The sequence below is a fragment of the Martes martes genome (assembly GCF_963455335.1).
Source record: "Martes martes genome assembly, chromosome: 9".
NCBI classification, from domain to species: Eukaryota; Metazoa; Chordata; class Mammalia; order Carnivora; family Mustelidae; genus Martes; species Martes martes.
The window spans coordinates 112,892,582-112,908,075 of NC_137896.1; the positions used below are offsets into that span (position 1 = coordinate 112,892,582).

Below are 15,494 nucleotides of genomic sequence, written 5' to 3' on the forward strand. Positions count from 1 at the left end.
ACAGAATATCGTTACCTGCTCCAAACATATTACTCTACAGAGGTGGTTCTCAATCAGAGGTCATTTTACCCCACAGGGACATTTGGCAGGGCTGGACACCCTTCTGGTTATAACACCTGGAGGGGGAAGGATGCTACTGGAATCTAAAAGTTCAAGCCCAAGGAGGTTGATGAAATCCTACCACGCACAAAGAAGCCCCTCACTAAGAATTATCCTACAGTATCAATAGAGCTGAGGTTAAAAACCCTGTTCGAGAAGGGTATTAACAGGGAAACCAAAGACACACAAGACGGAGGGCTGGGTCCTTGATCTACTTCCACTCTCACCTTCTGGCTCCGCCACGCCTGGCCCGTGTTCCCGGGAGAAGGTCAGGGCCTCCACTGGCTCTTCCTTGGCTGGGAGAGGTGGAGGATGAGTACTTTTAGCAACAGGTTGAGTGTTCTTTGGCTTGACAAATACAGGTCCTTTACCTACATGGTGATGGATTGGCCTGCGTCTATGAACGCCAGAAACCGTATAACCCATTCCACCAGGACAGATTTCCTTAAAAGCAGCTAGATTTGGGATGGGAAAATATTCCTTTTAAAAATCTAAAAGTGCAAAACTTATACAGAGGAAAATATCATGATGAGTATTTCTTAATAAATCATCATTAATATAGTTACATTTAAAAACTTCAAAAACAGATGCATAATGCTTGAATTTCTCTTAAACTTGCATATTTACAGAAAAAAACCCAACCCTTTCTTTTATTCAATACTTCTCCATCTGTTAATTCCTTATCAATATTATGTATATAGCCTACATAGCACATAGAAAGCATATATTTATATATATTATATACATCAGCAACCAATTAAGAGATACCATATATACATTTTCTATATTTAGTTTTCTGTCATATGATATATCACATATATGGAATATATGTAATATATTAGAAGGTTTTTACATACAGAAGATACCATATATACTATACATATTTCATAGGGTATGTGTATAAGATCGACAAAAAACAGGCTTTCTTCTTTTCCTCCTGCTTTGGTATAATTGCCTTAGTTATTAACAAGGAACTCAGGAACATCTCTCTACACTAGATGACTAATAAGAAGGCTAAAAGAGAAAAATCAATCACTGGTCAGGGAAATGAGATGCTGAAATTCTCATAATTTGTTTCTAGTTGAAGAGTCAGCCGGAATGGAGCGTATCAGCTGATACGGTGAGGTTGGTGAAGAAGGACTGAAAAGGGGAGTGTTTTTGAAGACAGTCTCAGGATAGTGAGAAGGAATCCGGCAAAAAAACTAAAGGGATGATGGAGAAAAGTCAAGAACAACAGGATATGCCAAGTCAGAATGGAGTTATTTTCAAAAAAAGGGACGAGGAGGCAACAGCCTGATCTTGACCAGCTGGCTTAATTATCCAGAGGACAAGGAGATGTTCTGTGCCCTGGGACTGCTTTCCTTGCCAGGAAAGTGGTCTTGCCTGTTTAAAAAAAAAAAAAAAAGGCAGACTGGGCACATAGGATTTGCTAACCTCCACTGCATCATCTCCAGGAATAAGTGAAGGAGAAAGACAGGGGTGACGAGGCAGTGTGTGGCCCGAGAAGGAAAATCCACCTAATCCCTTTGGTGTTGGTCTTGGAGGCAAGTTACCAAACGCAGACACTGAGGAGCTTATGGTCAACTTTTTTATTTCTACTTTTCAAATTGAAAGTAAAATAAGTCACTTCTCCCTTCTACTCAACAAGAGATCCCCTATTGAGTGTTCTGGACCTAAAATTAGTCCTCAATAAAAAGGAAACTCTAAAATACTCCTTGAAGCACACTAAAACAGTGTTTTTCTAAGGATTGCGCATTAAATGGTGGAAATTCATTCTTAAATTTAACTATGAAATACAATTCTTACTTGAAAGACCAGATGTTTCCAGAAGACAACATGTTTTCCTATCAAATATTTGCAGTATTAATGAATTAAATGTTGGAAAATCACCATATAACCAAAAATTGGGTAAGTACAGAAAGTCTGGCTTTAATGTTATTTTCCAGTTTAGTTACTGGATGTCACGGAGATGTTGTCCTGTGTTATTTGCTTATTTTTAAAGTTTTTATTGTGTTATGTTAGTCATCATAAAATACATCATTAATTGCCTTGTGTTATATTCATCGTCTTGATTTATGCATCATGTAAGAGTTACAAAGCTATTAAAATTGAACTTGAAGAGAAATGGGTCTATAAATTCCGAAGGTCATTTATTTCATGGATTTTTATTACTTTTCAATAACTAATAGTTCAGATCCCACAGGGGGATACTAGGCCCTCGTGAAGGTGTCTAAAATTACACAGCTACCAAAATAGCATCAACTCTCCCCTGCCTTACCAATTCTTTCTGACCCTAACCACCAACAAAGGTGAATCATGAGATTTACGTTGATATTTAAACCTTGTCTGCTGCTGTGTAAGCTACAGCTTTGAGACATTCAACAGTCCCGTGAGATTTGATGTACTTCCCTAGGTGGGAAGCACCTTATCAAACAAGCACCTGGTAAGACTTTTTTATGGCCACCACATGCTGTGAAATAGGGACCACTCCTCCCTTGGTAATATCACGCCAGGTATTCACAGGGTGTGTTTCTTTCTCTTCCTGCTTGAGAAGTTGAGGACTCCTTGGTAGCAGTAAATATAGTTTTTATATATATATATGTAGTTATCCTTTCAGGGCATTAGGCAAATATGTACCAAACTAAAGTATAAGGTTTATAAAGTATAAGTTGATTAAATTTCCATTAATATTCTGACTTGGAAGTTCCTCAGTTCCCTGACAGGATCTGCCTCTGAGTTATTAATCTTCACAACACAAATTCAATCATGAAGATGATTCCCTCCATTTGCAAGTGGAGAAAGTGACGAGCACATGTTCAACCAGTGAGTGAGTGAGTCAACCTCCACAGGGCCTCGTGGCCGTGCATGGGACACGCATGGGACACGTCGTTAGGACGGCACGCGGCCCAGCAAGGTCTCTGGTCTCTTCACACTTCTGAATGCCAGACTCGAGAGGAAGTGTCATGTTACAGAGAAACAGGAAAATCTCTTTTCCATTGATTCAACCTTCTATGGTCATGGTTTGTACAAAACTGATAAAAATACATTGTATTATTAACACGTCAATTAAAAGTTGGAAACCAAAAAGAACACAAGCTGCCAGAATCCTCCTGGGTCCTTGTGTGGCTGGGAAGGAATAGGAGCGTACAGCTGGTCATGTCTTACCTGTGCCTGGAAGGGGACATTTCTCACAGTGTGGGCCCCAGGCCTTGCCCACACTACAACAGCAGAGCTGCTTGGTGAGGTGAACAGACAGAGGGTGCATACACTGCCTTCCGGAACTGACCAGACGGTAACAGGGCCCCTTCTCTTCAGAGATCACAGGGGTATCCGCTGAAGCAGAGAGATAAGGCCTGATGTCACCCAAGAAACAACAAAAGACTACATCGACTTTTCCTGTCATAATAAAATGAACCCTAAAGTCAGTGAGATACCGTATTTCAGAACAAATTTATGTAGGTTTAGGGCATCGCCTTTCCTGATTTAGAGTCCGTTTACCAAATACATTTTAGAATCAGGGTCCCACCTCCCTGTCCCCATCTCGCCCCTTCTTCCATTCCAGCAAGCATTAGATCAGGTATGTGTACATGAAGTAAACAGAAACCATTTCAACCGAAATCAGCTGCCCAACTAAACCAGGGTACCTATTATCAAAATCATGACGCCATTTATTTTCTATTATTTAGCCATAACAGGGGTAGTCTAGGGCAGAGTTTGGTGAACAAGCAGGCGCTGTGAACATCAGGAACTCAACGTAGCTGATGCTGAAGCCAGCTCTTGCCCCTCCTAAGGACAGTGAGAACTTGCAGGCCTCGCTGAAGGCCCGTCTACAGCAGATGGGAGGCAGGGAGCAGCTTCCGACCTGCCGGGCTACACAAGACAGCATATCAAGGAAGGCAACGATGTGTTCAGTCCCTTAGAAAACATGCAAAAGCACACCAGCCCATAGTCATCAAGACCTAAGCCCGATTCCTGATGCTTCTATTCTAAGTTTAGTAGATAAGACTTCACTAAACCAACCGCTAGACACTCTACAGAGCACATAAGGCAGCTACGAGGATAAGATACAGTCCTGCCATTGAGAAGTTCGTTTTCTAATGTAAAGGTGAGCCAGATCTAGGCCAAGTCAAAGAGCTGAACAGACTGAGCTTGATGGTCCCCTCTTTGTCCCTTCTCCCATCCCAACCAAAGTTCTTCCCTACTGTATCACTGGCCAGATGAGGTTTTTCCAATTCGCCTTTCCCTTACCCAATTCCTCTGGCTCCTGCCACTTCCAAAATCACCTTCCCTTCCTGCCCAGATCTCAGTTTTCAATCGTTCTAAAAGGACTGACATCTTAGGTAGATTCTCTAAGAAAGCTTCTGATCAAATTAAGGTACTACAACACAGTGAAAAGAGCAAAGGTTTGTAGAGCCAGGCATTTCTGGATTCTCATAGGACATTTACCACTTGCCACCAAGACAACCTATGGAAGTCACTGGGACTGTGATGGTTACCTGGATCTTCCCGCTGGGCTAAGCCACAGCTAGTAGGTATTTGGTCAAACACAGGTGTGACAGTTGCTCAGAGGGTATGTTTTACGGGAGATTAACATTTATATTGGTAGACTTTGAGTAAAACAGATAATCTCCAGAACGTGATTGGGCCTCACCCTAATAGTGGAAAGGCCTTAAGAGGAAAAAGACGGAACTCTTAAGAAGAGGGAATTCTGCCAGCAGACTGCCTTCAGACAAACACTGTAACACTAACTCTTCCCATGGTCTCCAGTCTACCAGCCTACCGTGTGGATTCTGGACTTGCCAGCCCCTACAATCATGCGAGTCATTTCCTTTAAAACCTCTCTCTCTGCACACACACGTGCACCCACACACACAGCCTCAATGGCTCTGTTTCTCTGGAAAGAACCATGCTACACTGGGTGAGCTTCACTAACTCTCACCTATGAATAAGAGGCTCAGTGGGATTAGAAATACCATATGCTCATAAACCTTTGGTACAGAGTAGACACAAAATACATGCCAGCCACTCTTTTTAATGAAAGTATATATCTCAATCCTCTCAATGGGCACACTGATCGCTCACTCTTGATCGCTGCTTGGCGGCAAAATTTGAACAAAGTGAAGATATTCAAAAACAGCTATTATTGGTGAATAGGGGTGTGGAAACAACAGATTGAGGGGAGCAGAGGAGACCTTCCTGAAGCTTCAGAACTTATGCAGTAAGTATGTCTAATAAGGCCAGTTTTGTCCAGGGCTACTAAAAAAGTGCTCAGAGGGAAAACTTTGAGTGTTTTCCTCTCCCTTCTCCCACTTATTTTCTGGAATCCGTGTAAGACTGATGAAGATCAAAGGTCACAAGCAAAAATAAAAGAAAATGTAAGCATGGTTATCATCCCCAAAGGGATAATGAGTCCCTGGAATGACTGAACATCACTCACGTAGCATGTGTGTGTTTGTATGTGTATGTGTCTGTGTGTGCACATGTACCTATAGGTCATACAATCTTAAGAACATATACATAGTTCTAGTAGAATCAGCCTATAAGGGATTCTACCAAAAAATTTCCTCTTCAAATTATTTGGACTTACAACACATATTTCCATAGAAACAATGTCAGGCCATCTCACAGGAGCCCACTTGGCAGGGCTTAATTATAACACTAACTGCATTAATGTTAGCTTAGATCCCAGGAACGAGAGCCATTCAGAGCACGGTAGAGAGTTTCCTCAAATCCATGACACTGGCTAATGGTGACATTGATTCCCTTCCACTCCCTTCTCCACTCTCCCTTCTATGTATCCACCTCACCCTCACACTCAGGCAAGTGATACTGTATCAGGCACCATCTTTGTTACATTCCAAGTGCTCCCCTACCCAAGGACTCTAAAGAAACCTCCTACCATGCCTGTTCCCAAAATTAAACCAAAACGTCACATCAGCAATCCAGTGTTTTAAGGGACTTAAATGTGTGAATTTTAGAGAAATTGCTTGTTCATTAAAGTGAGTTGATGGTTGTTGAGATCTTGTGCACTACACACACACACACACACGCACACACACACACACAGTTTGGGGTATTTTATCATCTGGAGAATAAAGATAGAAGTCTAGTGAACGAATTCGTTCTATACAAACCATCTATAGACTTTTGTCTTCCCATCAGTTGCTTCCAAAGCATTTCAAATTGGGGTTTTTAGGGGTATTAAGAGAATCACTGGCTTACGGTCATTAAGTCAATTGTTGCTGAGTATGGGTGTGTCAGACCATGTTCTAATTAGACATGCCTTACCCCAACTACATATAGGAACAAGAAACTAATTAAAAAAATGTACTCCTTCAAAGATGGAAGACAACCAAGAAGGAAGCCATTGAGAGGGTCTACTGGTGCTCCCATGATTCAAATTTCCTTTGACCTACAACTACGTGGAGGAAAAAGTGTTCATTTATGCCACAGATTTCTAACAGGGTGTGCCTTTTTAAGCCACTATTTTAACCCCTACATTACCTGTCACTCTTTTATCATCTCCAATCTCTCACATGGCAATTCTACTTATCTCTAGCACTTTCACATTCTAGTCAACATGACATGTAAATCCAGAAACAATATGCTCTGAATCATGAAGTTGAGTATCTTTAGTCACAGACTGGAAGGCCAGTCATAATGAGTAATTCATTATACACTACATTTATTATTTTAAGACATGGCACACTTGATCATGTATTCTCTTGAGTCATAAGGTTTTATGCTACACTAAAAGAAATCAGTACTGCCCCAAGATTTCAAAAAAGTAAGTGGAAGTGGGTATGGGATGGAGTACTGAGGTTCCTGTATGTAGACACACTGAAACAGTGGGTTTTGTAGATTATATTTTTGCAAGATGCACTGCTAAGATTAAGATGGAAAGATTCAGGTGCTCTGTATAGATGGAAACACATTTCAAGAGTGTAAAACCTACTGGAAATGCCACATCAGTCAGTCAGGAGCCTAATTCTTTTTTTTCTTAGCTAGAGATATAGAAATCCCCCAAAGTAATAAACATATAGCTCCATACTCTTGTCTTGAATCATCACCATATAGCCAATGCTGACGGTGCCCACTTACAAAGCACAGCATGAAGGAAAGATGCTATGGTTCTCTTATTTGGGTTCCCCTGTAGTCTATCAACCAACTTAATTACAGGGCTAGACAGTAAATTCTGATCATACATTCAAAGACATCTTCCACACATGAATGATAAGTATCACTAAGCAGATATAAATTAATCTGGCACTTAGAGGAAGGTAAAAAATATAAAAGACTAGAGAAGATGGTATATAGCTAGCCTGTTTTCAACCCCCCGCCCAGCCCCAACACCTTCAATATCTTCATTCATCTCTCGTGTGAATTCCACGTCAGAGTTCCATCCCTTTACGCTTAAACCCCCCATGGGAGGAGTGTTGGGAGAGAGGGAAAATGTTGATGAGGAGTCTGAGAGATGAATTTGCTGAAAGAAGAGCCACCAGGCACCCTTTGTGGGAAAGGGGCTATTCAATTCTGGGAGAACTAAAATAAAAGAAACCGTGATCCGGGAGCCAGTGCAGAGTTACGCCATCTATTCTATCGTGTGGCAAGGAAGACTAAATCACGGCTCTCCTTGGTAAATAAAGGACTCGCTCCCATCCATTCAGACCCATTTCTTCTTCCTGATTCAAGGCTCAGCTTGTGGAGTAAGAGCCAGCTTCAAACGTGGGCTTTGCCACTTAAAGCCTGTGTAGCTTTCCACAAGATCCTTACTAACCCCTCCAAGCCTCCATTTCTTTATTTCTAAAACAGAAAGAACAGCCACATAAACCTCATGGACGTCTTGGAAGTATTTTACCTACTAATGCATACCAAGGGCTTCGTGCCTGATGCTTATAAAATGCACAATAAAGATACTGATGTCACTGCTCTGCTTTCTGCTGTTACTCTCACTTGGGGGCAAACACTTTGCAGAGACATGTCTGTCTAGCTCCCAGGCCACGATGCTGCAAGACCCCAAAGTGAGAGACCTATGTGGGGATGGCCGCGGAGGAGGTAGAAAGACAAGAGAAGGTGCAAGACAGATTACAAAGATGAATGACTTTCTTGGAGACCAGAGGAGAGGACGGGGTCAAAAGTGGCCTAGGAGCTCCCAGCCTAACTGCCTGGAAAATGGTGTCACATGCACAGAACCACTAAGTCAGAAGGGAAAGGAGGAAAGAAGAAAGGAGGAGGCCCAGCAGTCATTTCCCCACCAGCTGTGTCAAACAATGATCTAGAACGGTGCTATCCAATACATTAACGTCTAGCCCCATGTTACTACTTTGATAAAATTTCAATGAAACACAACTTAAAATTCAATTCCTCAGTCGCACTGCCCACATGGGAATAACATCTGTTACATCAGACAGCACAGATCCAGAACATTCCCATCATTACAGAAAGTCCTACTGGACAGTGTTGAAACAGCTCAAGAGTAAGCAAACTCCTTCCGTAAAAGGCAAAATAATAAATAGTTATTTTAGACCTTGTGAGCCCTCCAGTCTCTGCTACAACTTCCCAACTTTGCCATCATGTCATTAAAGCAAGATGAGAACAACCTATAAATGACAGGGCCCGGCTGTGTTCCAACAAAACTTGACAAAAACAGACAACGGAACAGATTTGGCCCATGAGCCGTATCTTGCCAATCCCTGATCTGGGAGCCTAAACGTAGAGGCACAGAACCCAGTTTTAAATCCCAAAAGAGTCCGTGGGGGGCCTGGGTGGTGCAGTCAGTGAAGCTTCTGACTCCTGGTTTGGGCTCAGGTCCTGATCTTGGGTCGTTGAGATTAAGCTCTGCGTCCTGCCCCTGCCCCACCCTCAACATGGAGCCCGCTTGAGGGCCTCCCTTCCCCTGCCCCTCCCTCTCGTGCTTGTGCTCTCTCTCAAAAATAAATAAATAAATCTGTAAATCTCAAGATTCCCTTTACTAGCCATATCATCGTAAGAAGCTGTGGAAAGCTCCCCGGACTTCAGTTGCCTAATACGTAAAACAAGAAAAATGGTATCTCATTAAGACGTTAGAGAAGTAAAAAGATGACGGGCATACACATGACTAACTTTCAGAAGGAATGTGTTCCTCATCTCATGATTTCCAGGTTTCTAAGCGCATTTCTCCAACTCTCTATTTCTAAATTAGCATCCAGGCCACAGGGCAAAAATGCAACCAGATAGCAGGCTCAGAGACTTTTCCTGTGGGCATTTTTCTACCAAACCTATGGACACACCCACTGTAGCTCTTATCCTGGAGCTCCTGAATTCCCAAAAGAACTGCAGCTCAGAAAGTCAGAAAGTTTCCCTTTTGCAACTGCAAAGGTTATTATCCTTTTCTTGGATTTGCTCTGACAAATCTTACAACTTCCCCTTTCCCCATAGAAAGGGAGAAGGAGGTCTGAAGATGCTGCGGCAGTATCTGAAGGTGCAGACCCAGAGGTCTGGACAGCAGAGGCCAGAGCCCTCTGGCTTTCCTTCTCTCAGCTTTGCGAAGTCAAGGACAGAGAGTGGGCAAGGAGAAAGAGAAATGGTTGCAACCTTTGGCCAGAGTCAAGGAATTCTGAGGGTGTTCACTTCAGTGCATTTGAGAACAGGGAGAGCTTCCCGTTACTCCTTGGCCATGGCCAAGTGCCTTTCTTTGCGTTCAGAGTCAGCCACACCTTTTATGGCCTGGCTATGCCCTAAATTCACGATGCCTGAGCAAACGTGGTCAGTCTCTCCCATTTGCTTACCTGCTGTATCCGTGGCGGTTTCTACACCTCTCAAAAACAGATATTCCAAACGTTATACAACTCCTCTCGGTGCCTTTGTGTGTCTGGGCACGTGTGTCTATGTGTGTGCATGAGTATGTGTGACATCCCAGTCTCCTTCTGCTATTTCCCCATGACTATTAAGGATACCACCATCTTGCCAACATTTTTCCCTTACTCCGTAAACATCACCTACCTTCCTGATTCTTCTCAACTGTTTTCAGACTTCTGCCTCCCCCCACCCTCGGCGCCCCACATAGATTCCTTCAAAATACAGTTCACAAACAAATTACGCTGGACTGAACCAAGTCACAAATCATGAGAGAACTCCACAGTTCTGTGATGTGATGTGTAGTAAATTCAGAGGAAAGAGAAATAAATCTGCCACTCAACACTGGTAAAGATCCCAGGTTTTAACTCAAACTCTGAACTGGAACGTTAACGAGCAACAAACCTCTCTTAATACTTATCATTTCAGCTGTTGCAGCTGAACCATAAAATTGAATTATTTATTTTTCAAATACGAATGAACAGTTGTTTAATAAGTTCAGTATTATTTGGGCAACGACAGGGAAAATAAATGCTAAGGAAACGTGTAAGTGTTTGAAAAAGCTCATTGGCAGATTTCTACAATCTTGTTAAAACCTGGACGTCTGCCCTTGACTCTAGACATCAGATCTAGTCAAAGTTCAATAAAACACTTCGCGACCAGCTCTCCAACTTTACCTAATCTGCAATCTTCAATGTGGTCATTTTAACCAGACAAGTCAAATGAAGAGGGGAAAAAAACCCCAAACATTCAAAGCAAATTCTATATCCAAACTCTAAAATCTTCTATGCTTAAAATTAGGAAACTATTCAAAATATTTACTCATGTAATTCTAATCAGCCAGAAAGAATCTCTAAATTATCTGGGTATTGTCAACGATGTGATTTTTGACCTGAAATGTTCAAATCCCTGCATTAGTTTTCAAACATACCTTGTATGCAAACATCATTTCATAGTCTAATTTTACCACCCACCAAAAACGCCCTATGATTAGGTGTCTGCTTCATGATCAGAATTGTCTGTGAAAGAACACGGAAAAAAGAACTTACGTGCAAAATGTCCTAATCTGCATTTGACAGTTTTTAAAAGAAAATAGTAGTAATTAGTAACAATTTTCCAGAAGACTCTGTGAACTCAGATTTTTAAAAGTAATAAATGAGACTGTCATTTTTATTTTACTACATTTGTCCATAGTTCATCATGTCTATGTATCTCAGGGAGAGTTGCACAATTAAAACAATAGATAACGTCCGGCAGGAACGCGTCTTGACCAAAGACCCAGTTTAAAAATGGAGGCCAGAAGGACACAGCTTAACATATACCAAAGTCACATTAAAAAGGAGGCAATAAAAATAAAAACCTATCAGGGCAGAAATACAGAATTGTTCTTAAAATTATCCTAACAGTTTCTGCCATACATTAATTTACAATGTTTAAACTTCAATTGTATATGGCTTTTAAACAACTGCAGCGATTACCTGCTTTGCCATAATAAACACCGTTCTTTAAAGAGTAAGGTAATCTTTAAAAAAAAATCTGCATGTGAGAACTTTCTATCTAAATTCATCCATCTCTGGTTGTCGAGTGATCTTTAGGGATTACACTGGATTAGGTTTTGTGGCTAGAGAGTTTCTTTGGAGAAACTATATATTTTCTGCATTAATATTAGGACATATGGTTTGACAAAGAATTTTTACCCTTACCAGGTACAAGAGAAAAACTTAGAGACAACATTTGTAAGGCAAAACAGTCTAACTCTGGAAACACATTTTGGTGGTTTTTGAGGACAACAGAGAAGAATCTTAGAAATTAGAATTGAATAGAAAATCTGAAATGCAGGGTCTTTATAACTCTTTCCCAGACTCTACCAACGGAGCAAGTACAGTGAAACCTTATTAAATCAGACACCGGTGACTCAGAATTTGGACTAATTAAAGACAGAAGCTGGGACAAAGTTTAACCCAGCCTAAATAATGCTTAAAATGCTCAGGAAGGGAAAAACTGTTGTCATCTTTCAGGTATGAAAATTTTAAATAACTCTCCATGAGAGTTTATTTTCTCAGTGTGCTTCTTCCCTACCTTGAGTTATAGCTATTATAGGACTGCAATAAAAATTTAATTTTCAGAAAGATCCAAAACAGGGATGTTAGTAGGTCTGCCTCCTTCCAGCTGTCCTTTTAATGAGATTTCCCCACACATTTACAACATTCAGTTGACTGCTGAGTATTCATCTTCCTTTGGATACCCCCCTCCTCAAATTTAAAAAAAAAACAAAACAATGATCCATAATAAGGAATAAAAAGTGATCATTACTTACGAACACAACTTGAAAAGGTGGGATCCGGCCCAAATCCCATTTTGCAGGTACATCTGTAGCTGCCCATGGTATTCAAACACTCACCATTAGGGCACACGCCCTGGAGCTGGCATTCATTAATATCTGCAGGAAAACACAATCCTCTTAGAAGGGGTAGTCCAGCCCAGTTGCACAGATTCTGGCTGTAAACAGTATTCACTTTCTTTTTCACTACAATAATCTCTTAGTGACAGTAAATGAGAGATGTTGGCTTTTAATGCAGCGGGTATGAGTGACCCAAATCAAAGCAAGCATTCAGTGAATATCTACAATTTATATCATAGCTATTTATTACACACCTATGATGTACCCAGTTCTGTTCGAGATACTAGAAATTTACTTGTGTATCAAACTGACAAGATTCCAGCCCTCACAATGCTTACCTTAATAGGTATCAGGCTTTAGAGATCATACAGGTAAGGCAAAGACTCTCGCCCTAAAGACGCAGGCAATCTAGCTGGACATACAATGACCTACCAATTAAAGAAGTGAAAAGCAGTTGAACTTATCACAATAAGAAGAAAGGTCATTGACTTGAAGAAGTCAAATTATGAAACTGCCCATGTAGATAGTAAGAGCTGACGGAGTTAGCTGAAGGTAGGGGAGACCAGAGCCTTGGGGGAAGGGTTAAGACTTCATCTGGCATCAAGGTCAGGGAGAAGGTGGAAGGATGGGTGGATAGATAGGGAGGAATGGGTGGGTGACCTACAAGAGTGACCCCAGAGCATGGGCGCAGAGACTGCACAAGGGAAGGGGGATCAAGAAACACTGAGTCAAACTTGGCTGGAAAAGTAGTTTCTGGAAGGTAAGCAGTTGGAAAAAGAACCAGTTAAAGCCAGGCTAGCTTTGGATTCACTGTTACTGAGACAAGGAGCCATCCTAAAGGTTTCTGAGCACAAGGAAGATAGCACCAAAGGCAGGATCCAAGGAAATTCATCTGGCCAACACATGGCTTGGTGAGAAGAGACCAGAAGTTGATGACTGAAGGAGTAATGCAAGTAGGAGACAGGACAAGCCAGGTTGGGACAGTGAGAATCATCAGGAAGGAATTTTTCTTCTGAAAAGAACAATGGGCCAAATGCGTAGATAATGTTTGGCCAGCAGAACACTGGAAAGGAACAGAAAGGAGTTGAAGATGCCTGGGAGGTATCTAATCTGGGAAAAGAGGAAAAGACATCGTTGGTTTTGTGGAAAGTTCTGAGGAAAAAAGAGGCAAATGAAGAGACTAGTTTTACACTTGAAGGTCACATAAGGATACACAAGTATAAAATCCAGCAACAGTGGTAGATTCAGGAATGAAGTAAAGAGACAACATGGCTAGAAATAGAGACTTGAGGTCACCCATATAGGGTGATTGCTATGGTCTGAATGTTTGTGTCCCCCCCAAAATTCAGGCATTGAAATCATAACCCCCAAAGGTAATGGTATTAGTAAGGGGGCCTTTGGGAGTCGCTTAAGCCATGAGGAAGATCCCCAGTCCCTTCCATCATTTGAGGACACAACAGAGATATCTGCAACCAGAAGAGGGCCCTCATCAGAAGGGACCATGCCAGCACCTTGACCTGGGACTTCCCAGCCTTCAGAACTGTGAGGAACAAGTATCTGTGGTTTAAGAGCTACCCAGTTTGGTGGTATTCTATTACGGCAGCCCGAATGGGCTATGACAGCAATCCAAAGGAAAATCAAAATGATTTGGAAGAGGAGAGATAAAAACGTGTGCTTTAAAAAAAAAAAGATTATAGAGTATTTTGTAAAGGTAATTAATTAAAAATGAAAAACAGAATAGGACAAGATAAAAGTGAAAAATTAATGGTCATTTCTATTTTTACTCATGGTGGCTTATGAAGTTTAACAATTAACAGACATGGTTATTAGCATTTCCAATAATGTTTGCCTGCTTCAATCATCAATTCCAATAAAACTTCCATTAATGATTTCAAATTTTTCTATATTAAAATTGGACACAATTGGTAGCAAAATATTACCAGCAAAACTGTCACATAATAAGGCAAATATAGCCCTCAATAAATCCTTATTTGCTTATATTTCATATGCTAAGTAGCCATTGATTTCCATAATGGACGTATTTTATTGAACACATACAGTCTGTAATTTCAGTGATAAAACACTTTTTCAATGACATCCAAATAACAAAAGAACACATACATTTGCTGTAGAAATCCTACAGCTTTCTAACTTGGACCCAGCTGAAAGCTGGCACTGCTAGACCACACCTGGCATGGCATATGGTCCCGCACCTGGTCATCTCACTCTTTATCAGCCTACACTGTGCTGTGATACACGCTCATGCACAGCATGCAACTGAAAATATTCCCTTATCACTCACTATCCTTAAGAAAACCACCATGGAGGACCAGAAAGAATGGCAAGTCCGGTTGGGACTACATGGTACAAGTAAAGCCCCTATCGTATGTCCCAGGTTAAACCTCAAATTTGGGTAACCAGCCAGTTGTGGGCAAAAGGCAGGACAAAATCTGCACTCTCCTGTTCTCCCTCATGTCCCCACTTGCCTGTGAGTTAGGAGCCTTCCTCCTTCTCTGAGTGGCCCCTACTCCTGCTCATTGGTTGCCCTCCTACATATTCCACGTTCACCTTTGGGATTCAAAATCGTCCCTTGACTGGAGTTTTCTATGAAGTGGTGTGCCAGCCTCACTGCTGGCTGCCAGGTTACGATGGTGGGTTTCTCCTCCAATGCATAAATATCTGATGTACAACCACGTGCTTGTGCCCTCTTCCAATATCCCCTCTTTGACTCTCCTCAACGTTGTCCATTGCTTCAACCATGATGCCATGGGAATGGAGGACAGGAATTAAGACTTTAAAAAAAGGAAACACAAAAAAACCCCCACCCTGGCGATAGACAGGAAGAGAAAAATTCAAGAGGAAGGGGAATCCTGCATTTCCTACTACCTCTACCTTTATCAGCTTGTGCCCCCGGCACTAACTAGCCACACCACCTCCCCTAATTTTGGCCCTAGATGTATGCAACTTTCTCCCTCACACTTTCTTGGCTTCCAGAAAAACTTCTATTTCCCTTAACCACCTCAATTTATTTTTTAACCTGTTCTCCCAAATACCATAAATTAAAGAGATTAAATTTCCAAGTTCCTTCCTAATGTATATACAGCAACGTATATCGATCTTAAGTATACAGCCACATGACCTTTCGCACATACATATGTAT

At 41.4% G+C, this 15,494-nt stretch overlaps 1 protein-coding gene across 4 annotated transcripts in view; it reads right to left on the reverse strand.

Annotated features, from left to right (window-relative positions):
* LTBP1 (latent transforming growth factor beta binding protein 1) overlaps nucleotides 1–15,494 on the reverse strand; it is a gene marked incomplete at its 5' end in the record, with an annotated part of 397,053 nt that overhangs the window by 129,159 nt on the left and 252,400 nt on the right. For 2 of the 4 annotated variants that reach the window (XM_080814316.1, XM_080814314.1), the window contains 3 exons: nucleotides 327–395; nucleotides 3,265–3,432; nucleotides 12,251–12,373. In XM_080814316.1, coding sequence (XP_080670442.1) covers nucleotides 327–395; nucleotides 3,265–3,432; nucleotides 12,251–12,373 — 360 coding nt within the window. Of the gene's footprint in view, nucleotides 1–326; nucleotides 555–3,264; nucleotides 3,433–12,250; nucleotides 12,374–15,494 lie in introns of all 4 variants that reach the window. The other 2 variants (XM_080814315.1, XM_080814313.1) reach the window with 1 other exon arrangement.